This window comes from Augochlora pura, chromosome 7 (assembly GCF_028453695.1).
Source record: "Augochlora pura isolate Apur16 chromosome 7, APUR_v2.2.1, whole genome shotgun sequence".
NCBI classification, from domain to species: domain Eukaryota; kingdom Metazoa; phylum Arthropoda; class Insecta; order Hymenoptera; family Halictidae; genus Augochlora; species Augochlora pura.
This window is the reverse complement of record NC_135778.1, coordinates 15,045,620-15,072,116: the sequence shown is the minus strand read 5'-3', so window position 1 is coordinate 15,072,116 and position 26,497 is coordinate 15,045,620. Positions and strand designations below refer to the sequence as shown.

Below are 26,497 nucleotides of genomic sequence, written 5' to 3'. Positions count from 1 at the left end.
ACGTATGTTTCAACTAAATTGTAAAATCAAGGAATGAATGATTTTTAAGGATAGTCTGCTCACTTTCGAGGAGGAATACGCGGTTCCCATACAATTGATCGCTTCGCAGGTGTAAATGCCGAGGGAGGTTGTGTCGTCAGGGTTGGCAGTTAAGGCGAAGACATCACCGGCTTTGATTTCTTTGTCATCTTTGAACCACCGTAGCACGGGTGTGGGAACTCCGACAACTTTGCACTCTAGGGACACCGTGCCGGCCTCTGTCAGGAGAGCACGCAGTTCTTCGACGAATTCTGGCCTTTTGTAAGCTTTTGGGACTGTTGATTTGAAAATAGAATTAAACGTTTGCAAGTAATTGGCTTCACCGAAGTATTCGAGTAATTTTGGACCCATGAAATTCTTATGCTAATAAATTAAAGAATTAATATTACCTAGAAATAATTATGTAACTGAACTGTTCAATTATATATGTATGTAATACAAATTTAAAAAGGCTTTAATATCACGTTGACAAAATAGCTTTAGCATCAGATACTAAATGCATATAATAATAATAATATTAAAAATAATAATAACTTTATTTATCAACGAGATTATATGAACATAAATTACTGGAACTATTACTTCTATGTAATAAAAATATTTGTTGCACAATCGTATTTCCTTATACGCAGCTAAGTATTTTTATAAACACGTGGATTGGAATTACAGTAAATAATATTTTGTTGCACCAGTTTTAGGATTGATCTGATTCTTTGAGAGCTTCGATGTAATTTCGAACTTTAAATTACAGTAATCCGGTATATCTCGAAACTCATGCTTCAAACACCATCCACGTTGGCGCGTTTCTATTTTCGTCTATAGGAAATTGTGGTCCATTGCTCCGATTTGCTTGGAATTTGTACGAGTCCTCTTCCAAAGGCGTACGTAGCCACTTAAAATAATCTTTCTATTCTTTGAAATTGCATCAACTCATTTCTCTCACTAATTACTATTTTTTTTTTCACAGAAAACGCTAATATATTCAAGCGGCAAAAAGAGACGCACAAATTTTGTACTATTTAAAAACAGCATGGAAAACCCTGAAATCGTCGATGCCTCGATAAATACAGTGGATCCTTCTGTAACACGGTAGATTATTGCCGCGTTATGTTGAAACCATGTTCTCAGAGTGTCGTGTCCTGGAAGCAATACATAAATCGAGGGAACGCGTTCCGTGTTATATCGAAACTGTTTCTTCGGCTGCTCTGACATCTCCGTTCGTTTTGCCTTTTTCGGTCTGGTGTCAACGAAAACCGTGACCGTGTTATAAGAGGTTACGACTGTGCAAGTGCTCACCGATCACCGTCAACTTCGACGTGCAAGAGGACCTTCCGTCTCGGTTCTCCGCCATGCAGGACCAGAATCCTTCGTCCTCGACCGTGACCGGGGCCACGTCCACGCAGTAGAAGTTCCCTTCGTGGACGAAAGAGAATCTTGCACCCGCGTGCACCGCCTCAGCATTTCGGTGCCAAGTGATCTGGAATCCAACAACAACGACGCATTTGAAACACTTAAATCACCACGCGGCCACTGACGTCACCGTCGCTTGTCAAACAGTGAATTTTCAGCGAAAAATCAGCGCGGTCATCGATGAGAAACCACGAAGAAACTTCTTGCATTAGCAGTAGTCTATAAAAATCTCAGTGTTCTATAAGTAGTGTTTATTCATCGATCATCGGAGGTAAATACGAACGATGATTACGAATTACTATAATTATTAGGTGCACGTAATTGTTTTGGTACGTTCGTTACTAGACTGCGCATGTTCTCTAAAATAAACATTTTGATCTGCAGTGGAAATGCTGGAAAATTCACTTTCAAGAGTCAAATGGATAAATTGGAATTTGTAAAAATTCATTGCGAGCGTCACCATAACGAAGAACATAAAAACATCAGAAGCTACGTAAGAGAAAATTATCCAAATTAAGACTTTTGGGCGGTCAGACTCATTTTAAAACAGTGTGCGACGCGGCGACTATATTTTCAAAGGTTCCCTCTCGGAGCATTACGTAACCCGGTCGCCGAGCATTACCGCGGAAAACGACCATTTGGAGGTTTACGAGGGGGACCACGCAGATTTAGCCGATCGGCGGGCATAGTTGCTGGCATAGCGTAAGCGCGCGAGTAATAATAGTCGTAATACGAGGCGACGTGTAAGATCGCGAGTAACGATCTTCGTTTTCTCGTTCGCGTCTCCTGCCCCAAGCTCTTTCGCTCGGGTCATGGACCTCGCGGGGTCCCTTTTAGTTCGCCTATGTACTCGCACGTATCCCGGTTCACCGTACTGCCTAGTCTACGCCACTGCTGCCCGTGCCCGCGCCCCCGACCGCACAGTGGACAGACAGAACCAACAGAAACCCGTAGCAATAAGTCACCGACTGATTTCGCTCTGCACCCTTCCGGGTTAATCACCGGATTTGGCACGGATCGGATTCCTCGTTCCCCGTGCTCGGCCTAATCAATTCTAGAACGTCTGGCCCTGTTATATTCCCCTTTCGGCCACGATAATTGACGCTGATAGCAACGTTGCTCGTCTCGACTCGTTTTAGAGTTCCCGAGAACTTTCGAGAGACGGTCTAATCGACCTACACCGTTTAAACTCTCGATCAATGCGAACAGGTTTTATTTTACTGAATCTAACGTTTTTAGAAACGAACGAAGGTGTAGATTTCTACACGTTTGCGATAGTAATTAACATCATTATTATTAATACGTTATTATTGCTAGAGTTAAGTTATTACTGAATCGTTTCATTTCTAAATTTTCAATGTTCATTTGCAGACTGTGTCGGTTACCTTCGGCGTGGTTGAACTTCGTATTTCCACAAGGAACCTAGTCCTCGTGCCGACCTTGACCGCTAGATCAGTTAATCTGCGCAGGAAGACCGGCGGATCGCCTTCCTCGGTGATCGAGTCCTCGATGTTCAGGTGAATCTTCTTCGAGGACCCCTTGTCCAACCCTTGGCCGACCCTCGTTGCCACTAAAGCGTAGTGGCCGGTGTCTTCTTTCTGAGATTGCTTCAAAGTCAATTGGACGACATTGCCTCTCATTTGAATCCGGTATCGATCGGAAGGTATCGGTATATCATTGCGTTTCCTGCAATGCAAAGGTCAATAACATTTAAGAATTATTCGACCAAATCATAATATTTACGTTATTACCTTATGGAAGTTGATCTAATTAACTTAAGTTATTCATTAAATTTAATTTAATTACCTTGCAAAACTAAATTAATTGATTTGCATTTAATTTAACTTTATTAGTTACTTAGTAGATTAATTCAATAGCCATTCGATAAATAAATTTATTCGAGTGTTATTAATAATATGTGAACGAGACAACGACTGTCGTTGTCCATGATTAATGGACCAGACAGTTGTTCCTGTGAATATATTTAGTATCTATAGTGCTTTCATCACTTTTATGCTTGCCACTTCAGACACTCATGGTTGTATCAAAATTAGTAGCTTGACGAATTATATCAGTGACTAGTGATCTTAAAATATTCGCAGGCAATCTATAAATACCATCGAAACGTATTTTAAAATGTTAAATAGTCGAATAATGCTTTTGAGTGTGCAGCTGGTGATTTAATTATTCCGTTCTGATGATTTGTTTCGTGCTTTCGTTCAGACTATAGCTGCAGTATAATGTCAAAGTATATTTATTCTTTGATTGTTCATAGTACATAGTTAAAAACATTTTGGCTATATTATGTTCTGTCGTTCTACATAGATCATCGGCGTATAGCAGACGCATATTTATGACCGTCTACCTTTCCGTGCTGCCAATGCTCAATTGCAACTCTGCAACTGTTTATATATTATCATTATGATACTGATCACTTTTAGTTTGTTTTTGTTTCCTTCTAATTCCAGTTATTATCCATTTGAATATTGGTGATTGTAATTACGACGTATTTATATATTATTAATAGTGGTATACTTTGTGATCGTAGGATTTTCAATTAGCAGAAACTAAATGACGCTAGAAGTGATTGTACTATTCTGCAGCTTTCTAAGATATATAGAGAGTGTTTCTTTTTAATTGATATTGCAAAAATCTAGTAGACACGTGATTTAAAAACGACAAACATTTGTCCTCTAGTATTTCGAGGGGGGGAGTTTAGTTTCACCGTTATCGAGAACAAGTAGAATATTCAACGCGTCCGAGTTATTTGGTTCACCCTGTACGTATGAGTATCGGATTTCGAATGTTTTAAAACGCAGCCGAGTTCAGGAGGGTTCACGAGGAAAAGTGATTAGGAACACTTTCTAATGAAACGAGGCCGGTTTTGTAATGTTCAAATGTCACTTTCTTGGTTCTCCTCGGGGCGATGGCCAAAGTCCAATCGGACCGATGGTCATCGCCGCACCGTCTATTTGCTACTCCTCTATTCGCTGCGGCAGACATCTAGAAAGACCGTTGTCTAGTTCTATCGTCGCTGGCTCATTCAGCTGTCCGCGAAATGACCCCGTGCAACCCGCCCTTCTACTCAACCGTTGCATCCTCGACACTTTGACGGCCGAGCAGGTTCACGCTTTGCTAAATTTTTCAACCAACAGAACGTTTTAATGATATTAACTTTATCTGCCAAATTATACTCGAAAAAGAACGAAAAGAGTAATAGAAGATGCGGGGTTGGCATTTATTGGTATGATTATTTTCCAAATCATTTTATGAAGAACATTCGGATAATAATTATGTCATACAGTCATAATTAAGTGATATAGTATTTTTACCGATACACACAGTACACAACATTTAGGTATGGCAAACGTATCAGCCCGGCAGGTGACGCAATGTCTATTTTGATCGATCGAGAAATAAATTCCGCAGTCTTAATCAATCTTCTTCCCGTTTATCTTGCACGACTTGTAGACGTCTTCAATGGAAACAAACACGAACCGCCCGATTCCAAGATTCGCGAACGCGTATCCGGTGTTCCAACGTTGTTGTCGAATCCCATTTAACGCTAAGTGTCAATGAGACATTGGATAGCGCTGATCAGAAAGAAAATCGAATTTCCCAAAAATTCTTTCAATACAGGGAAGAATAAGTGTAGCACGATAAAAGCTCAAAGTTGGCAGTCACCATTCGACACTTAAACGATCGCATTTCGTTTGTATACCAAAGCTTCTCGAAACCCTACTTTCTGATGCTTGAATTTATAGTCTCCCCCTTTAAAACTCTCCTTGGAAAACGTTTCAGAAAAAGATTAACGATGGATTGCGACATAAGTGGCTTCGATTTAGAATTCGTTGCAGGATGCCGTTTAACGAAATTGTTAATAGTTCGAGCGTCGACAACTGTTTCAAGGCGTTGAAACATTTTCATATATTATTAACGTAATATCATTTTAATAGTATAATATTATAATGTGATATAATTTCAATGATGTAATAATTATTTTAACTTTGCAGATTATTTTGATACTGTGCAACTACTACAAACATTGAAGCTGCAGACGATCTGTCTAAAACATTGCAGCATGTTGCCAGCATTTTGCGCATACAATGTAACGCAAAATAAGCGGAAGGGAGATTAAAATTGCTCGAGATAAGAACGAAAAAAGGTTGCAGTATCACTGTACATTACCATGATTTTATGGAACGACTGTAAATTGCTATGACTTTATTGACTATAAAATAAATTACTTTGATTCTTCAGATCATGAGTGGTTGGCAGTGAAAGTGTCAAGCGCGAAGATTGACAGAACCGTCGCTGGTGTTCGAGGGTAAATGCCTTCGCGACAGAAAATGGAGGATAGAAGAACAGGAAGAGGGTGAAAGCAGAGTAAGAAAGAGAGAGGGAGAGAGAGAGAGAGAGAGAGAGAGGAAGGGAGAGAGAGAGAAAAGGAATAAGGAAAGAAAAAGGAGAAGCCGCGCATTGGTCGGCGCGTTCCCAATGAACTTGCAGCTCGCGCACGCGGTTGCACCACTGATCTTTAGCTACGGCATTTCTAGATCGTTTCTAGTTATCTCAATGATCCGAACGATCGACGGCCTTCGAGAAATCCGATGATACGCGCGTTCGCGCAATCCGGCGCGGCGTGGCACCGGACGGCAGATTCTTTCCCTCGGGGCGTCTGTCCGCTGTCGCGGTAAAAAGGCTGACGAAAATAGGGCAGTAGAGCAATGCCAAGAGTTTGCGGCGCTCTAGATCATCTGTTTGTCTGAATCGAGCCGGGCCCACGTAACGACTCGTTATTATTCGTACGGCGCGACGAACGCTCTAATAGCTGTGCAACAACCGATCTCTCCGAACACGAAAGAAAAGACGTTATTTTCGGTAAAACACGTGGCCGCACGCTTCCGACACGTTCAAGAAAATTCATCTATAAATACCCGAAGCGGTCGACAGAATGGCGCAATTATCCGAATTGAAAGCGCACGTTCGTCGCTGCGAACGAAGTTATTCAACTTTTTCGGAATTCCTTCGATTCCCGGGTGTTCGAGAAACGTATCGGATGTAACGAGACAGACGTGGTAGAGATTTGAATCGGAATTAATATCACACGATTGACACTTTTCTATTTTTGAGATGTACCTGCAACCATTTACTTTCGTACTAAATGCGTAAAGTCCCCGATTACATACAAGCTACTACCAGCGAGAACACATAAAACGAGACCAGCAATCGCGGAGCTCCCCGTCCCCGCAACCGATAAAAAAGACGAAGGTCGTACCGGCGTCCGGATGTGTCCGACAAGGATCCAGTGATCTGCGGCTTGCTGCCATTGGCGCACTTGCAGCAGTCGCTCCCCATGACACCGGCCGCGGCCGGACCGAGTGCCGACCACCCTCGCTTCGAGTCAAGAGCTAGCACACGTCGACGACCAGTCACCACCAATCACTCGCGAGTTCATCGAACCACGGGCACAGTGGAAGTCGGAAGCGTTCGTGAATGGAGCACCGTGGACCAGGAATCGAGTCGGCGTACGAGATTCGCGGGATCCTGTTCGATGCATTGATAGCGCGTTCGACGATCGCGTCGGTGTTTCCGTCGTCCTCGTCTTCGCTTTCGATAACAGTTAGCCACGAGGATCGGTCGGCCGCGTGTCAGACGGGGAACGCTGGCATCCCGGTTGCGTTCCTCGGCGTGGTCACCGCGATATTGGTCTTGGGAGACGACGCGTTGACAGGCCCACAAAAATAAACGCGACAGCGTCCCTCGACCCTGGCGAATCTGTTCGATGAGTTCACTTGCGACAGCGAAACGGGCGTAGCTTCGAAGACTCGGCGACGTCTCGGTCGAGTTTACACTTGCTCGGTGGACACACGGGGTTTGTCACTGACGGGGTTCGAGGTCGGGGTGGTTCCTTCGACTGTTTCGTAACAAGAGGATCGAAGATTTGGAATTTCGCGGCTCGAAAAGGGGTTTCGCGGCAGCTCGGAGGGGGTGGCGGCCGATCGTCGAGCGATCCATGGATCCGGATCGCTTCGGTCAGACCTCGGCGCGGGCCGATACGGCGCGGTTCGACGCGACGGGAAACGCTTAGCCGACGCAGAAGCTCTGAGATCCGAGCTGATTTTTGGCCGCTCGTCGATCGTCGCGACGCTCCCTCGGAAGACTGATAACGAAATGCCAGCGCCAGGTCGTCCGCGCCCGATTTTCCACCTCCACACACACCGCCGCCGCCTTCCGCTATAGTTCGAAGAAAACTATAAGCAACCAGCCGCGGCCAGCATCCTAGAGCCGGATGCTCAAGGAGCAGCGCCTCTTTCGTCTTTTCGCGAAAAGTTTCGACGAGCTCGGTCGAATTTAGCTTTGCTTAGAGAGTGCCGAGGGATAACGAAGAACCGAGCGAGTCGAGCGAGCCGAGCAGCGCGAGCCGAGGTCGCCGGGACACGCGGTGACGGCCCGCGGAATTTTCATAATTCGCGACTGAAACGCTTCCGTCGTCGATCCGTGACGCGGCCGACTGAATGGCCGGCGCGGGCCGAGCCAGAGAATCCTCGAGAATGACGACGCGTCGGTGGCTCGTTCACTGAATCCCGCTGGCTCTTGGCGCTCGAAATGATTCGCGATGAAATGTAGGTCAAAGTTTTCGGACCCGGATCGAGATCACTTTGGACATTTTCAACCCCATTCTCCTAACAATTTCTTCGGGGTAGCGACTATTCGATTTATATTTATTACGTCTGTATATTTATTTCACAGCTTGAACCATATTTATTGAGTTGGCAAATAAATTCGTAGGGTTTTTGTTTTTATTTTATAACGACGTTCGTTAATTAGCAAAGCTAATAAGTTGTTCGAAAGATCTCTTCCAACTCTACGAAGCTGTTATGTTCGGATTTAAAAATAATTAAATTTTTCATGATTTTTTAGACTTGGAAATGGAATATCCGGGAAGCAAAAATCAGCTTTCTCGACGTCTGCTGTTCTTCGCTTTTCATCGAGATCGTTACTCCGAAAGTCGTCCAGTGTAGAACGCGTAGTTGAGGTCAAAGTTGCCTTTTTCGAACTTTGTGAATCATTTCTGTGCTGTAGACCCGCCTATGACACCCTCCCTGTACACGGTGCGGATATCCCGAGATGCTCCAGCAACGTTTTCACCTTGATGAAAAGCGAAGAACAGTAGACGTCAAAAGTGCTGATTTTTGCCTCTCAGATATTCCATTTGCAAGCCTAAAAAATCATAAAAAATTGAAATACGAAAAAGCGGATATAACAGTCCTCTGTTTACAATAAATAATACGTAAAAAGTAAGCAGCGTTTGCGTCGTTCTATTGCACTCAGTGATTGGAGAAATTTTCAGTAGCTGTCTTCTTGATCTTGAAACGTTTCTGAGAAAATATAGATTGGTGTCGTTGAAATGTTTGAACCGTAACATAGTAACGCGGTGTCGCCAGCATTATTCTTATTTGTATCCGCTTTCGAATAGAGGCCCGAATCGTTCTTTGAAACGCTCTGAACAGTAAAGTCTCGTTTCACCATAACATAACATTGAGAATTTATCAAATTTATAAGAATTTTTCTAAATTGTCCGATATTATATAATATAATTTTTCAACGAAACATTAATCGGAACAGCTGTAAATGTAATATAATATTATTTTAATAGTGTAATAATTATTTTAACGCGCGAGATAATGAATAAAATTATTCATTCTCACCATACAACTTTGCTTTGCAATTTTCACCGAATATAATGGAATACTTTAATTTTCAGTATTTCTTGAAGTTGACGGTCAAGGTGTAAAGGGATGTCATGAATATTAAAAAGATGCTCGACGATCTTTCACGAGCTCCCGGATTTTCGTGAACGTGTCGGGTGGTGGACGGGGCTGAACGTATTCAGGCTGAGTGAATCAGAAGACGAATTGTCTGAAAAAGACAACAATTGCCATCGATCCGACGCGGGACTTTGTCTTATTTAAGCGGCGAGGCTAGATGAGGTCATATCTTGCGTTCCCGAAATAAGCGTTCAAATGCTTATGCACCGTATCTTTCACCTTCCTTGACACCGTGGTTGCAGTCATCCAGATAATTCCATCGAGATCGAACTGTCGTGCGACGTCTCGAAAAAAAAAAACGTACTCGCAGTCTATCGATTATCAATCATAGATTTACGAGAAAAGAGACCGAATCTGCGCGTTTCTTAATTTCGCAAAAATCAATTGTAAGCTAGTTAATTCCTCCAGTTATTAAATGTTAATGTTACAGCGTTGTTAATGTTCACCGGCGATTCGATAGATCTATCAATCGAATTTGAACGACTATGGGAACTCGTAGGAAGACGATTAGTATTTCGCGCAACTATTTTTAGTTTCGCGCGCGATCCCAAGGAGAGCTCGATCATCCGCGAAAGCGTGATCCGGAGATTCGGCAATTTCCTCGCTATCGATCGCGTTATCTGTAGTTCGCGGTACACGGGGGAACCGTCGACGGAACAGGATTACACGCGAGACGGGTGTATAATTTGATCCTCCGCGAAAATTAAGTGCGCGACAGCTCGAAATAAACCGCGTTTGATCCTTGGCACGTTTCAAGGTTTCCACCGAAATTAGGGCCAATAGTCGAGAATGAACGGTGATGTGTAAACGGCACCGAAGAAATAGTAGCGTGCTAGAAGCAGAATGACACGAGGGTCGTGAACTTCCAATTTCTTCGCAACACCCCCAATATTATTCTCTTCTCACTGTTTCGCTAATAACCGGTCTCATAATTATTCTTGTTACATAATTAGATCATTCGGCTCGACAGCGACGTTATTTTTGCTGCACTTGAAACAATTTTTGCATAAACGATGTCAATAGCATTGGCTGTAATAACGTGTTTCAGAAATTTGTGAATCGTGTTAGCATCTTTTGATGTTTCTACGAACAGTGACTTTTATTGCGAGATTCTTTTTAACACAATTTTTTTATGAGATATGATGGATTGACATTTTAGTATTTATTTATGAAAATAAATAGCAGATTTATTCTACAGGAATACATACATATTAGATTAATTAAAGGTGTTCTAATTACAATACAGGATTAATGTTATTATTGCATTAAAAAGTTTTAGGTAACATTTTTGTGGATTTTGGAGCAACTTTTACAGCTGCATCGGTTAACGCTTGCGAACACCCTGACTTTCGCATCGCCAACGACAAAACTGCCATAAGCCACCCTCTTTGGTTAGTAACATTAATAACAACCAAAAGAAAACGATAAATCGAGAGTTTTAAATGTCGTTAAAAAAAACGTTAACGGGTGGAACGAAAGAAACGTTTGCTTACAGTTCAAATCGTAGCTCGTCGAAGACGTCGGTCCAGCGTAGTTTCGGTTCGGCGACGAGGTCCACGCCGGTACGGCCTCGAACCAAGAGCACCTGGTCCGGCTCCAGCCATTGCGGTGGTCCCCTGGCTTTCATCGAATGATCTGCGAGCGCCGACATTGCATAATAGTATGGTTGATTAGCGGCAGTGCGACGGTAAAATGCTTGGCCGAACGCGAACGCGAACGCCGGTTCTTATAATTAATGCCAGCGTCGCGGCGCGCCGGAACAGCCGCGGAGGATCATCGCGGCAACGTCAACCGTTTCGTCCGTAGGCGAGAATTTATTATTCGCGAACTACCTGGTATTTCGGCGCTCACGTGGCCGCCAATTGAAACCGCAGCGCCGCGTACTACGTGCATGCGAACGTCGCGGCATAAATATAGATACCTGCCTGCTTCGGGAAAACACGGCACCGCGCGCGCCGGAGGGAAACCGCTTAAGAAAATAAAACCAGAGACACACGCTCGCCGTTCGATCAGCATCTCGATCGAAATCTCTTACGAATTTCCGAAGATCGTCCGCCAACGATCTCTAGATCGGCGCGGCCGGAATTTCGAGAGCGCGCGCGAGTGCTCGCCGGCGACGCACATAGGGGTGAGATGACAAAGCTGTGTCAAAAACGAAGAACTTTTAATACAAGTGTGATAACGCGATGCCGTTTTTTTTTTTTTACGTTACAGGTAAAATGTTAAGGAATAAAGGAAAAATAGAGGGAACAGGGTGTAAATGTTTTTTAAACTTAGAGAATTTATGTTGAGCTGATGTAATTCAACGAAATTGTGATCTCTAAAATTGTTTAGAGTTGGACGTGTTTAACACTGCACTAATAACACTGAATTTACCTAGACTCTGTATCATTTTCACTGCAACGTTCGAACTAATTATGAAATTAATTATAGTCTCCATAATTTTAACAATTTTAAAATGAGAAATAAGGTACGATAAATTTTGAACTCAGGGGTGGGTCTAGCGTTAATGTTGATTAGTGACTTCATTTAAAACGGGGAGAACTCCTCATTCGGTTGGCTAACTGTTAACAAAATACTACACTCGTATATTTTTGTATTAGAAGCAATGACACATAAAAATATACAAACACGATATTTTGTTAAGTCGCTAATAATGTACAGATTCCTTCGTGTCTATAATTGCGCATATCACTTTAATTAATTCCGATGCAACTTTGTCATTCCACCGCACTGCGCGGCGTCCGGAGAACTCGCTGCTTTATATGCACATATTGCAATCGAAATTGTTGCAAAATCGCGTGTACGTGACAACGGCCGTCAAAGTGTGAACGATATCGTCCGCGGTTTGTGCGGCGATTCGCGAGCCGCTGAAATCTCTGGGACTGGCGGAAAGGTAGCCGTAGCCGGCACCCGTAGCAAAGTGGTGCGGCTCGGCGACCGGCGTTCGATCGCGTTCCGAGCGGAGCGGAGCAGAGTCAGCTCTTACCTGTTAAGGTCATCTCGTCAGATGATACGAAGATCGACTTCTCCACGCATGGACATTACTCTCCCGGGGCCGTTGCTCTTGCTGGTGCGATTCGTTTCGATTGGGGGTACGGCGACGTGTTTGCGATTGCGACTGCGACTGCGTTTGCGGTGTCTCCCGGCAGCGTGAGCTCCCGGTGCCCTCGACCGGCGGTCTTCCTCTTCCGACGACCTCTTCTACTCCTGACCCGTGGCACAGCACACCCTGCGCCACGAAATCTGACGGCAGGAGGCCCTGCTCCGGTCTAAAATCGTCTCGACACGGCACTCTCGGCTTCGTCGTTTTAACGAAACGCGCACATGCGCCGTCCGCTCGCGATTCTTGCTCTCCTACGCCTCTTCCTCTTTCTCCCTCTTTCTATCTTTCTCCTCGGATCCGCGACGCGACATACATCACCCTCTACTCCCTCTTTCTTTGGCCCCTGCCTCCATCTCCGTCTCTCTCTCTCTCTCTCTCTCTCCCTCTTTTTCTTTTACCTTCTTCCTCTCTCTCCCGATCCCTGATGTAACGTCGCGCGCCGATGCTTTTTATCGTCGAGCATCGGCCGCTTCTCACGCTCGCTTTCGGAGGAGGAAATCGTCGCCGCGACGCTGAGCGACGCGATTCACGGTGCCACCTTTTGCCCAACGATTCGGCCGAATGCAATTTTCGGCGCATATGCACACTCGCGGCAGAGACGTAAAAATTCGTAGCAGTGGAATTTTATCCAGATGATAGGTCAACCAGTTTTCTAGAGAGATGAAATGGAAAAATTATGTTTCTTCGGTCTTTTTATCGGAGCCTGTGAGGAATATTTAGAAATGCGTTTTGTGAATTTCTAAATTAATTATTATCTGGTTTGACTTACAATTATTGTTTTAATATTTCTAAATGCAATTGACAAATTAATTTATTCAAAGGTTTTCCAATTGGAAAATTGAAAATTAAAAGTTGAATTATTATCGAAGGGCAGGTTGCCAGAAAAAAGAAACACATGCACGGTTCAAATTCAACAGGATTTTGTAAATATATTTATTTCGAGTAAAGACAGTAAGAATAATCATAATAAATAAGAATAAATAACAATAATTTATAATAGTATGCAACTGTGTCGATATGGTTACTCTGTTGACACGTGTGCGTATATTATACTAACATTCTTTAGTACTCGTTTGGTATGGTATCCTGAATAAAGTACAAGAATTGGCTGTGAACAAATGGCTCTCGCAGCTATTGTTACTAATGTTATCCCGCATTGTCGTAGAGTAGTTTATCGATAACGCTACAAGCTTTTGCGATTTCAATGAAACTTCCAAACCGCGCATCCATCATCGCGATATCTTCGACACAATTCGCACCATCGAATACATTATGGTCGTGATCGAATTCGAAACATACAAAATCTTGCGGTCCCTAAAAATATTCGATTTGTAATTAGATTCACGAACGTTGTGAATTTCAGTTACAAACCGGACACCTGTAATATTGCAATTTCACAAGCAGGGAGAGCAACGTAACTTGATCATCTGGTTTATTTCCGATATGAGAAAAACAGATTGCAGATTTTATATAAATAGTATTATACTATTGTCAATATTATTATATTTATTATTCTAATAATTAGTTATAATAATAATAGTGAATTATAATTGCGACAATTAATAGTTTGACGATTTTCCGTCCTATTGAAGCATACCATTCGCATAATTTTGATTTTTTGGCGCATACGAAACTATTCGTTGCTTTTAACTCAATCGACATTTTTTTTTAAAAATGTGTCTGCATCGCCAAAGTGAATTCCAGGTGACTAAGTTACGTTGCCCACCCTGAATATCAAAACAGAGATTCGAAACGATAAATCTTGTGTAAGTGACCGATTAAATCCCACGGTCCAGCAGCTCGTTTCCGGCCGAAGGTGGTTCGCGACAGCATGATTAACAGTGTATTTCGGTAACCATTCCGACTGCGGTCAAGAAACCGTAAGGTGCGTCCCGTCGATCTGCTAGATCTCCTCGGTTCCCGGCTGATCGCGCAGAGTCTCCCGATCTCGGAATAGCTGCTGTAAGTATTATTGTTTTTGCTTGGACCACCACCATCCGCGCGAGACTCGCCCCCGTATCTCGTGCTGAATCCTCCTGTACAGAAGCAGCGCGATGAACGGGATCGCCAGGGTCTCCTTCTTGAACAGGTAGACGTAGACAGCGGCCATCAAGAGAATCAGATCCGTGACGTAGCTGACCGTGAATCTGACGTTCTTCTGCGCCTCGATTGCCAGCTGTTCGTCGATCGGTCGGCTCGGGACGAGCTCCCTGTCGACGCCGGATCTGCGTCTGGTGCCGCGGTATTTCTTACTCTCCAGTGCCTTCTGCAAACGCTCCATCTTGGTCTTCACCGGGGTCTCTGGTCTACTTCTGCTCCTGTCTCTGGAGCTGGACCTCGAGTGCGAGGTCTTCCTCGACCTGCGAGTTTCATCGTCGACGGACTTCTCCCTGGCCAGTCGTTGGTCCTCGGACCCGGTCCTCGAGACGGGTCGCCTGTCTTGGGAGACTCCGCGGGCTCTGGTCTTCGAGGACGACCTCGAGGAAGCGCCGCCTCTCTCTGTCGACACATTCCTGGACCTCGAGGCAGGAGACTGTGTCCTGGACGAGGCTCTGGACATTCGGCCGTCTTTAACGGGTTCCTTGATGGGTTTGGTGTCCCTCGCTGGAGTGGTTCCGCGGGAGCCGGTGCTTCTCCTCGGCTTCCGGTCTTCTTGCCGCGACCTGTCAACATTGTTCTCCTTCTTGGCTCCTTCTTTCACTGGTCGCTGCTTCTCCGGCTCCTTCGCGTCCTGCTTCCGTGCCACGGGAGTCTCCACCCTCTCCCTCCCATAGTTGCCTCTGTCTTGCTCCTCGGAGAAGGAGGACCTTCGAGAGTCAGCCATATTGTCCCCGAACCGCCTCTCCTCCGAGCTTCTGTAATTGTACCGGCTCGAGTGCTCCCTGACGATCTCGGTGTAGTGATTCACGACCGCCATCCGCGCCTCGATGTCCTCCTCGTCGATCTCCTCCTCAGAGGCGGTCGACCGCATCTTCGCCTGGATCCTGCGCGTCTTCGCAGCCTCACCTGCCGACATCATGCTGTCTGTGTCGGACTCCGAAAGAGCCGGCGGCTTCATCGCCTCGGGAGCTATTTGGGGCGGCGGTTCACTGATTTCTTCATCCCTCGTGACCACGGGTTGTACTGATTGAACTGGAGGGACTTTTCGAATAGGCTTCTCCGGCGGAATCGGTCTTCCGAAGCTGTTCACGGGGATTGGTTGATCCTCTTTCGGTTTCTTCAGGATCGACTTCGGAACTAGATTGGTGGGCGACGCGAGTCCCGGCGAGGTCGGCGTGGGGGGAGTCACGTCTAGGATCGGTATGTTGTGAGTGGGCATTGCCAAAGGCTCGAGATCTACGTGCTGGACGGGTCTGCCTCGCGGATGATACGTGTCTTCCTCTTCCAGCACCTGTCTGGCAAGGATTCTGGCCTTCAGCAGCTTCAGGTCTTCGCTGTCCTCGCTGCTGCCTTCTTCCGACGACTCCTCGGAGCTCTCGATACTCTCCTCCTCCTCGTCCTCCAGCTCCTCCTGCTCCCTCGCCTCCGGCGCTGGCTGAACCGTCGCAGCCGGCGAAACCACCCCTTGACTGCGCGAGACTCCCTCGCTGGTCTCCGCCTGCCACGGCATCGATCTTTCTTCCTCCCTCTCCGGAACCAACGGCACATTCGCCTCGTGCCACCTGCGCAACTGCGTCGCAGCCTCCGCCTCTTTGTCCAGCCCCCAAACACCGGTCGGAGCCTCGGAGTCGCTTGGCAAGTTGGGATCCGATCTAGACTCTATGTCCGGCAGCATGCTCGGCGCTATCAGCTTCGACGGCAACTTCAACCCTTCCGGCTGACCCTCGCTCGACCTTCGACGGTTCTTTTTAGCCTGCCACGTGATGAGGTTCTGCGCCGCCACGCTGGGGCTCGACAATCTGCGCAGGATCGACGATCGCCGTGCGTCCTGCGCCTCCGCGTCTTCGCTTTCCGTCTTCTCCCCCGTCGTCGACGCCAGCTCTCCAGTTTCCCTCTCCACCTGAGTCTTCCTCTTTGCCAACTCGGATGCCTCCTCCGCTGCCACCGCTCGGTAGAACCGCTCCATCGCCCGTTCGTGGAGCAGCTCCGTCGAACTCACCGCTTCTCGGAGAGTCTCTACCACTTGGTGCTCCACGCTAAACAACTCCGGCAACGACAGCGACATCGGTGGAGGGATCAGGTCTTCTATGTCTTCTGCTTCCACCGTTGCGACTTGTCTTCCTTCTAACAGACCATTGTTTTCTTATTTTTTAAAGGCATTTCGTACATATATATAATAATAATAATAAACATGACTTTACCTAAAGTCTTCGACGTACCAACAACGTCCAGGAGTTTCTTATCTTGGTCTTCAGGATACAGAACTAGCATAAACTCGGAGCTTCCATGCAATACGCTTTCGTCGTCCTCCCTCGGAGAAATCGGCGAGCTCGGCTTCTCGTCCAACGAATGACTCTTCATGAACGGTGGCTCCGGTTCGTCGACGATCGCTTGCTGCTTCTTCAAGGTTAAACTTATCGAGTGACGAAGAGGAGGCGTGGACGCCGCCGGACTCTCCTCTTCCGGAATCTTCTGCATCGACAAAGGAGACATGCTGCGCTCTCGCGATACGGAAATCGATCGTGATCGAGACTCTCTATACATGGATCGTCTGGAGGATTCGTCCACGAGGGGCGATGATGCTGGCGCGGTCGTAGGGGATGTTATGGTTGCTACACTATCCTCCTTCCCTTGATTTGTAATCTATTTGAAAAATTGCTTTGTGAGAAATGCAACCTATACTGTATTTCTCTTTTAGTTTATAAATTGTATATGTTGTGGTAAGTTACCACATTTACTTTGAAAATGGTTAGCTATTTGAATATTTGTATTTCTACTTGCCTCGGTATTCATTACGTTCGCACTGATACTCGAACGATCTACATAAATCTCGGTTCGACTATCGTGCTTTGTATTGGAATGATCTCTCGATCTGGCCGGAGGCACCGGCGTCTCCGACTTGTCCAACGTGTCCATGGCGAACGTGACTCTGCTGTCTGCTCTGGATGGTCTGCTGAGTCTTTGAGCTGACACGGATCGACTGTTTGGACCAAAACGTCCCTCGTCCTCTTCGTCCCTTGACCGACCTTCTTCTCTTGTTAGGCTTCTCGTTCTTTGAGTGGGCACGGCAAAGCTCACCTCTCGCTTCTCCCGCGATCGGATTTCACGGTGGCTCTGCGACTTCCCGCCCATCGAAGGTGTCACTATACTGTTTTATCAAAGGAATTTCGAGTAAGCGAATTATTTTACTATAAACTGATGTGCGTTATATAAATGTTTGAACGGTTTGTTAAATATTTGATTAGACATTCGAATGTACCCTCTCTTTAAATCTGGAATGAAGATCACATCGCTTTCTTCGCTAGGCTCGCTCATACCATAAGGGTTCTCAGCCTTCACCCGAAATTTATATTCCGATCCCTCGATCAGCTCCGATAAGGTCGCCTTAGTCTGTCTACTCGTGGTTGCCTTTAACCAAACATCCCAGCCAATCTAAGGAACAATTATTTATAGTTAATCATCGATCTATTAGAGGAACATGAATTCGCGCCGATCGACGCAGTAACATTTGCGTAACCCACCCTATAATACTCGACGATATACGTTCCTATTTTGCAACCACCGTCGTCCTCTGGTTCCTGCCAAGAGAGTGTCACCGACCTGCCCAGAGTCATGGTCACCATAGCTTTACCGGGCGCAGCTGGTCGGTCTGAAAGCGAATATATTTATTAGATAAATATATACAGTTTATTTTTAAATATATTTTACTAGAAAATTTCAACTAAAAAACTATATTAACATTCAAATCTATAATAAAAATCCATTGTAATTAAATTTGTCCTGTTACATATATATTAACCTGTGACTGTAACTAGAAATGAAGATATGTCCTCCCCAAGTTTATTTATGGCTTTGACCGTGTACTCTCCCCTGTCGATCCGTTTGGCATCCGGTATCTTTAGAATCGCCTCGATGTCCATTGTTTCAAAGATGTGCCTGCTGTCATCGGAAATTAATTCGCCGTCGTGATACCACATCACGGAGGGTGGAGGTCGTCCAGCCATCGTCACCTTCAATCTGATAGTCTCGTCCTGTTCGAAAAGCAGGCCGTCCTCGTATTGTCGCGGAAGACGGATCTTTGGTGGGGCTGGCCAATTAAAATTGTCAATAAAAATCGAGAAATCATTTTTCAAAGCTCGCACAAGTCTCGCGATTACCACTACGTTTAAAAACGACTATTAAGTAAGACACCAAATCAACATTGAATAGTTGCAATTCAAAATAGCGGATAGAAACGAAATGTCATTGTCGAACCATAGAGGAGTAATATACATTTTGAAAGTCGTAAGCATTAAAAATGAAGCTTTGCCACGATTAAATATTAAAAGAGTGTGGCTAGGAGGTTGTATGAAATCGAATGTCCTCCACACCTTCCAGCATCAGTCTAGCTTTGGTACTGGTATGACCGGCTCTGTTGGTGGCCGTACACTTGATTTCACCCTCGTCGTTCAGGGCTGTTTGGTGGATCAAGAGAACACTTCTCCCGCTGTCTGTGATGATCCTCGTTCGCCTGCTGCTGAAGATCTCGAAGCCATCTTTGAACCACGAGATTTTCGGCAGAGGCGAACCGGTATATCGCACCACGAACTCGGCCTGCGAATAGGAACAAATAATAAACTTTATTAAACCTCTGACAAACAATTTTGGACTCGTTTCTCTATCCGAATTGTATTTTAAAATCCTAAAATTGCAGAACTAGCTAAACGACGTGTTCATTTTGCACATTTACAAAATTCCAAGGCTTGTCGTGTCGCGATTTATTTCGAGGAGCGAATACCTGGTCATTTTCGAGCACGATCGTGTCCTTGAGCTCAAGATCGAAAGCAGGCGCGGACGCGGCAGACCTCTGCAAGGTGACAGTCAGCGGATCGGAGATCTCGCTGGGCCGCGAGAGACCCACCGCGTTCTGCGCCCTGACCCTGAATTGGTAGCGCCATCCAGGCTCGAGGCCGCTCAAGGTCAGCTCCGGAAAGGTGCATAACCCCGGCGTGCTGCGCACCCAGTGCTGCGAGCCGAGTCGTCTGTGTTCGACGAGATATCCGACGATGGCCGAGCCACCGTTACTCGGTGACCTCTCCCAACGAATGGCAACCACCTCGGGCTGCGATTCGTCCGCTCCTGGTATTAAAATCGGCTTCCCCGGCGGAGCTGGAAGCCCTGAAATCGAAACGTATATTTTAATATTATTCCTCTCCCGATTTTTTTTTGCACAGCTTCTTCTAGAACCTATCTGCCGTGTAAAAACAGAATCGACGGAACATTACTCGAATGAATCACTAGACTGCGAATTTTACGCGACTACGATGGAAACAAGCGAGCGAAATACGAAATAACAAAAGCGCCAGAATAATTTCAGAATATTTTCACAGTATTTTCAATTCCTAATATAATGCATTCACTGGATATTAATACTATTTTTATCAAGCAGTGTCAAAAGATACTGTTCAAATATTAACTTCAAATTATTCTCTAAGTTTCATTTTTCTGAATAATTTCTTTAAAGGAAGGATACAAGTTTTGTTCGTTGCATGCTATATTCATTCCTAGACTTTAATAACAGGTGAATGATCCCGATTTCGCGGGAAAAGCCACAGTATACATAACCTCGACAACATCGTCCAGGAGGAAAAAGTTGCGACGAAAGTACTCGTTAAAGAAATGATAGTGAAAGAGGTTAATAGATGGACACGGTGATGTTTGGGAGGATGGTATAAACGAGTCTGGTCGTTAATAAGTTCACGGAAAGCTCGCACGTGCCAGAACGATGCTCACGTACGCGTGGAACACACATTCCCGACACAGGTCCGCAGGTGGCGCTCCCAAAATAAAATTTGAAGCGTTTGGCAATCTGAGGGCCACTGGTTGTGCAGTCCTCAGGGTAGGAAAACTATGCGAGACTCCTAGCCGACATCGGACACCGACTCGGCGTGTCTCCGATACAATTCTACGACATACCTGTCGTTATTCCAAACACTTCGGCCTCATTTTGTTCTGCACTTTATTATTGTAATGATGACTTGAAATTAATTCTAGTGCGAAGGCCAGATTCACATTTTTATATATCGAAGAATATATGTACTCAGTTATCTGGACTGGTACCCATAAGACGCCGAATCAGAACACAAACAATAGATGTTATAATTAACAAATATAGTATTATTTTCTTGTCAATTAATGTTCTTTTTCTCGTAGGAACTTGTTAATTATTGTACGAAAAAGTGATAATGAACGAGGCCAGGAGAAAATCGTAGTTAAGATACCTTGACATAACCCTGTAAACGTTAATAAAGTTTGGTTTACTTTATAGATTGTAATCAAAATTAATCGATTAGATTGGTGAAGAATCACGTCGGTAAGTATTGAGAAATGAACTGCGACGAATTTGTCATATTTACGAAATATTGAGGAATAAACTGAGAATGGTCGTAAGAAAATTTTATACAAAATAGAAACTGTCTGCAGAAATTGCGAGAAATAGAAATCAAGTAGGAAGTTCATTTTCCTTTTGATCGTCTTAATAGGTTAAAAATAATTCGCAGTCTAGTGATAAGTATTGATTCCAATTTTGTAGTTTGCGAAAATTGTTCGTCGTTCGAGAGTTCATGAACGAATAACAATATGATTGTAGTTCTAACAAATCCAATTTCAGAGACGTTGCTCGTTCTAAGAAATTGTATTAGATTAATTGAAATATTTTGTATGAAGATAGTAAACTGTAATTAGGTAAAAAAAAGAAATTAGTATAAATTAGTCGACCACTGGAACAATTGAAATCACGAAGCACCATTGCTTTCCCGTCTCGTAACAATGAACGCTGCATTCATTTCCAAAGTATTCATTCCTCTATTTACGTTTCAGGTCTGGGAAACGGTTTCTGGGTCGACGGAGCTGCTAACTAACTCTTCGATCTTAATGGAACGAGACAATTTCAAGCGCCCACGATGGACGAACAAACAACATCTCATTTTCCAAGAAAACATTGGTCAGTTCTCTTTCTCGTCAAAATAAGATTCAGGTTTTTCGCTTTTCATCTGCCCCCGTGGAGCCCAGCTACCTTTCAACAGGCTCGCCATTGGCTATTAAAATAAACGCCCCCGAGGCGCATGAGTTAATTTTGGATTGCCGGCTGATTTGACGGTAAATAAATACAAAACCTCCAGACAAATTTCCATAGAAGTGAAAGCGACTTCGCAATGTGTCATCGTCAACTCGGTTTTTAGAAGATAATATTTTAACTTGCGAACTTCCGAAATCCGGCGCAGCCGTCGCAAAATTATTGTCTAAGCGGTTAGATCATCTTTACTGTTCAAAAATGTGCCCTGTTCTCAGAATTTTGTTAGAAATCAGTCAATGAAACATTTCCACAATTCAAGTTTATAATAAATTTTACGCGGAAGATGCCTTCCTTGAATGATGTTACCATTTCTTATAATAATATTAATGTGCCATTCGCTATAATAATATTAACATATCATTTCATATAGTGGTAACACCATTTTTAACTTCGTACTGAATTTATCATGAGACAAAGTAAGACAATTAAGGTTTATAGGGTAACAACCGAGGTCTAAGACAGAAACACTCGTTGTTAAAAATTAGAATAAATGTCGTATTGTTACTAGGTGGCAGAGTATCATGGAAATGTTAAAAAACGACAAGGAAAGAACTCGGTGGTGGTCGTTCGGCAACAGAATCAGCTGGCTAATTACCCCGGCGTCTGCCGATCACTCAAACGGTTGCGCGATCTTGACAGAACAGTCGGCGTAGGTAGCCTAATTTTAGCGATCGTCCCACCGTCGAAGCAAGCCAATCAAAGCCAGCCGAAACACAGTGCACCGTCGCGACGTCGACGTCGTCGTCGTCGTCGTCTTCGTGGTTGCCGTCGCACACCGAGTCACCGTTACCGGAAGCTCACCAGTCACGCCGGATGCATCACGCGCATCCCTCGCGGGACCATTCTCGTCAACGGAGGCTTCACCTTTGACCCGGCGCGACGCGGCAACGGCAGGGAGGGAAAAGCGTTCGTTGAGAGTTGTCAGAAGCGTTCCGCATCGTCGATCGAGTCCCGATCAAGATGGCGCCCGATGGCGTAGTGTCCGATGACATGTCCTCGACCCTCGAGCCCGAGAGGAGGCAACCTTTGACACATTTGCTGGGACATTACGGCCTGGCAATCGGAGCCGGAAGCGGCCGCGAAGGCGGAAATGGGAATGGGAACGGAAACGGAAGCAGACTCTAACCTGATCCCTCCCAGCGCGGTCTTCTGGAGGCGCCGCCAACGGCCAGGCTGCTCTTCGAGTAGTGGTTCTTCGTGGTGGCGTTGCCCATGGTTGTTCCTCCTCTTCCACGTCGAGCCGAGCTCGACGATCACTCCGTTCCTGGCCAGTTTTCCGTCGGTTCCGGCACGTCGGACAACCGGAAGCCCGTCATCGATCGACAGCTCGATCAAGATCTGACCCGCGGAAGGGGGTTTAAGCGGCCTAGGCGAACGGCGGCAACGGCGGCGGCGGCGGTCCGTCGTCGACGACGTCTGAACCGAACCGAACCGAACCGAGAGAGAGAGAGAGAGAGAGCGAGAGAGAGAGAAAGAAAGATAGAGAGAGACAGAGAAAGAAATAGAGAGAGTAAGAGAGTGAGAATACGGCTCTCGATATAGCTTGAGGCTCGGTGCAGCACTGCCGGACCTCTTGGTGGCCGACGACCGTAGCGACGCCAGCCTCTTCAGGCTTCCTCTTCAGGCTATCTTCGTCCCTCCCCCACCCCCGGTTTCTTTGTTTCCCTCCACGCGCGCTTCCGCGAGTTCCTCGGAATTCTCGAAATTATCTCCCGCGCGACGCTCAACGCGCCGCGCCGCACAGTGTAACGAGCAATCGACAAAAGTAAAGAAAACTAAAATTCATAGTTGACTGTGTCTTAAAATATTAATAAAACAACGTCGATTTCGATACCATTCACAATTTTTACCGAATTTTTCGATTCGTTGTCAAAAACGATGCTTGACATTTATTCCAATTTTTGCCGCGTTTTTTTTTATATATATATATATATCATCTTAATTCTTTATTAGTATAAAGAATTTATTAATGTATAGTAAAATTGTGCTTTTTCACAAACCGATGTATCTTTGTACCCCCTTCAAAAGAATACTAGGGGTTCAAGGTTGAAAATTAATTTGTTTAGTAGTTACGAATTTGTCCCCAACGACACATACTCGTTACACTGTACGACGCAATGATCGCCGAAAAACGGGGTTTCGGTATTGTTTTATTATATAACCGAGACAGCTGGCGCACTACGTTGGTCCTATATTCTATAAATCACATGCAGTCGGTCACGGAAATATTCGGTCGCTCTTTTAGACAGAATAACTTTTCTTCACTTCAGTCAAGCTACTTGAATTCTTTCTTTTCGATAATAGAAGGACTAATCTATTAAACAGTGATTAAAACATCTTTTTTAAATTCAATTGTTTCTGAAATTTATTTCATGGAAAAATTATATTTTGTTTCAGCTTCCTTATCTGTGCCTACAATGAAAATTTAAGGAACACGTTTTGTGGATCTCGGTGACTTGTATGCATGATGGGATTTCTTGCAATTATTGGTCATAAATTGCGGAAAACTGGGATTTTCGTTATCTTCAACATCGAAGAACCTACGGCAAGGTGATGCAAAGAGGTGGACACATTAGTGACGTCACCGTCCGGAAGGTACTGTCCGTTGCTCAAAAGATGGTACAAAGGAAGACGTAGGACCGACTGCCAACAACCCAGCCATGTTTACGGCCTCACAGAAGTAGGGTAAACGCGTTTCCCTTATTGGCAGAAACGATACTCCTCCTGTTAGTCTCCAATTTCCAGAAAATGAGGTAGTCGGTTTCATTCCGGACTTTCGATTATTATTGGCTAAGTTTGATGCTAAATGAGAGACGCGATTAGATGAAGCGGGCGACTGATCCTCTCTGCTCCTCGCAATGATTATCTTATTGGTTTTCTTGTTTATCGATAGATGTGGCTTTCGGAAGGTCATAGAGAAGTGGAGACTACGGGCGTATACACCCCCTTGCTTCTCGACAGTAATTGTGCCACCTTTTTAGCAACGGGCAGTACTTCAGCGTTCGCAAGACACCCTTTCGTTGACAAGCCGACGGCCAATGCATAATATTATATACTACGCTATGTACGAAATTGTATTTACCGCGGCACACCTTGCTTTTCGCAGTGTTTGGTCATCGCCGGTCACTGACCTTGATTCATGCGCGTGCCGCGAAGTACCAAAGTGCTCTTACGTGCGCCATGGATCGTTAACGTTGTTCGATCACTGTATTCAAGACAGCCACCATAAAAAAAGACAGTACCGAGAATAAATTAAACTGCAATCACAGATGTCGTTCTGTCATCGCTGTGACACGAATATTAATCAATGGAAATTAATATTTATTACGAAATTTAATATTAATATTCAATTCTCATAACTAATATGCAGAATATCCATTGTGTAATATACACCAGAGACAAGAAAGAAACAAAAGTGATGCATTATCGTTCCCTTAGAACCAAATGAGAAACACTACCTGCAACCAACAAATAATAAATAAATTATTTGTGGAATTGTTTCAAGTGACTGTTTGATAATTAAGAAACTAAACTCTTTTTCTCCTAAAAGGAGAAAAATACTAATTTTTAATAAGACTTTAATAGGACTAAAATATTAATTTAATTTAGCAGTTATTATTTATTATTTCAAATTTGCTAGGACTGTGATAATACCGTTCCGTGTCTTTGCGAGTGCGTCCTCCGACGATGCAGGCGCGTAAAAGGTCATAATGGCATGCGTCAGCCATGGAATTCGGGAACGAGCCACGCTTGCGCGGGGAATGTCAAAGCCCCGGATGTCTTTCCGCATACGTGACCGTTAATGTGGTCCGATGATAAAAGAATTTGCGGTTTTGCGTGCGACGTGGGAACACGCTTTCGTCCTTCACAGGAGCCTCGCGTGCCTCCGCCTGGCACCATGGTGGGGCCATGGTAGGACCACCGGTGTCCCGTACCGGTGAACGAAGGTGTTACAAAAAAAGCGGTACTGGTTTCTCGTACTGGCCGCTAAAAAGTTCTCCAGCACGTCGCGTCGGCATTACTCTCCTTAATAACAATTTGCTGGCGAGCCTCGCGCGATTCGAATGTTGATCAATTTTTTAAGTGCAGCCCGCGGCTCTCCAAAGACATCGTTTAGAATGCCATTTTGCACACACTGTTTAGGAATTCAATAGAAATGTATGTCTTCTTCCGCTCATATGCATGTCTTTATTTATTTGGCATAGTATTAATAGTATCAATAAAATGATAATAATAGTAATAATAATAGTATTAGTAATAGAAATAATAATAGTAATAACAATAGTAATAGTAATATTAATAGTGTTAGCAACAATAATAGTAGTAATAATATTAATAATATCAGCAATAATAAAATACAGGATTTCAAAGAAGCATCATTTCCAAATTTCCCTCGCGTTCATCTTTTTGTCCGCATCTGTCGCCAGGTACAATAACCTTCGGAAAGTTTTACGATCAGGACTTTTACCGTCAAAACATGTTCCTCGCATGCATGTTTGTAACTCGTTGAGAGGTCAGTCGCACCTATAAATCATTCAGCAGAAAAACATTCCGCAGTCGCGTCGGGACTGTAGAGAATACCTCGTCACGCGGACGTCGATGATTTCATCGCTTTCGATTTACCCCTTTTTGCGATAGTTTTACGGTCCCCGCTTACAGTTCCGATACTCTCGTAGAAGAAATGACAGGAGACAAGTATTGCGGAACTTCTTCCAGCGCATTTCGAATAACGGTCGACGTCTATTTTTGTAATTCGTTTAATCGTCCGCGGTAACAGTGAAAGGAACACGAATTTAGTCGATTGTTGATTACATGTTATAATTACTTTTATTGTTATTATTATTATTATTGTTATCTTTATTTTTCTTCGAATTTTAGACACTTTGGTTCTTACAT

The 26,497-nt window shown here is 44.5% G+C and overlaps 2 protein-coding genes across 2 annotated transcripts in view; both read right to left on the bottom strand.

The window, feature by feature from the left end:
* The window catches only part of LOC144473369 (uncharacterized), a 44,539-nt gene extending 31,993 nt beyond the window's left edge, over positions 1-12,546 (bottom strand). The window contains exons 1-5 of the mRNA XM_078187180.1: positions 12,271-12,546; positions 10,775-10,916; positions 2,835-3,135; positions 1,336-1,516; positions 64-314 (exon numbers count right to left, since the gene is read on the bottom strand). Of these exons, the coding sequence (XP_078043306.1) occupies positions 64-314; positions 1,336-1,516; positions 2,835-3,135; positions 10,775-10,916; positions 12,271-12,283 (888 nt within the window). The 5' untranslated portion in view covers positions 12,284-12,546. The remainder of the gene's footprint in view (positions 1-63; positions 315-1,335; positions 1,517-2,834; positions 3,136-10,774; positions 10,917-12,270) is intronic.
* Positions 12,547-13,296: 750 nt separating this feature from the next.
* LOC144472975 (uncharacterized) lies at positions 13,297-23,000 on the bottom strand. Its single transcript, XM_078186471.1, has 9 exons — positions 22,728-23,000; positions 19,265-19,644; positions 18,858-19,080; positions 18,287-18,574; positions 18,009-18,136; positions 17,747-17,919; positions 17,269-17,635; positions 16,689-17,130; positions 13,297-16,611 (listed from the first exon to the last, which is right to left on the bottom strand). The coding sequence occupies exons 1-9, from the start codon at positions 22,813-22,815 to the stop codon at positions 14,357-14,359; spliced, it is 4,344 nt and encodes a 1,447-aa protein (XP_078042597.1). The 5' UTR covers positions 22,816-23,000; the 3' UTR covers positions 13,297-14,356.
* Positions 23,001-26,497: the final 3,497 nt, after the last annotated feature.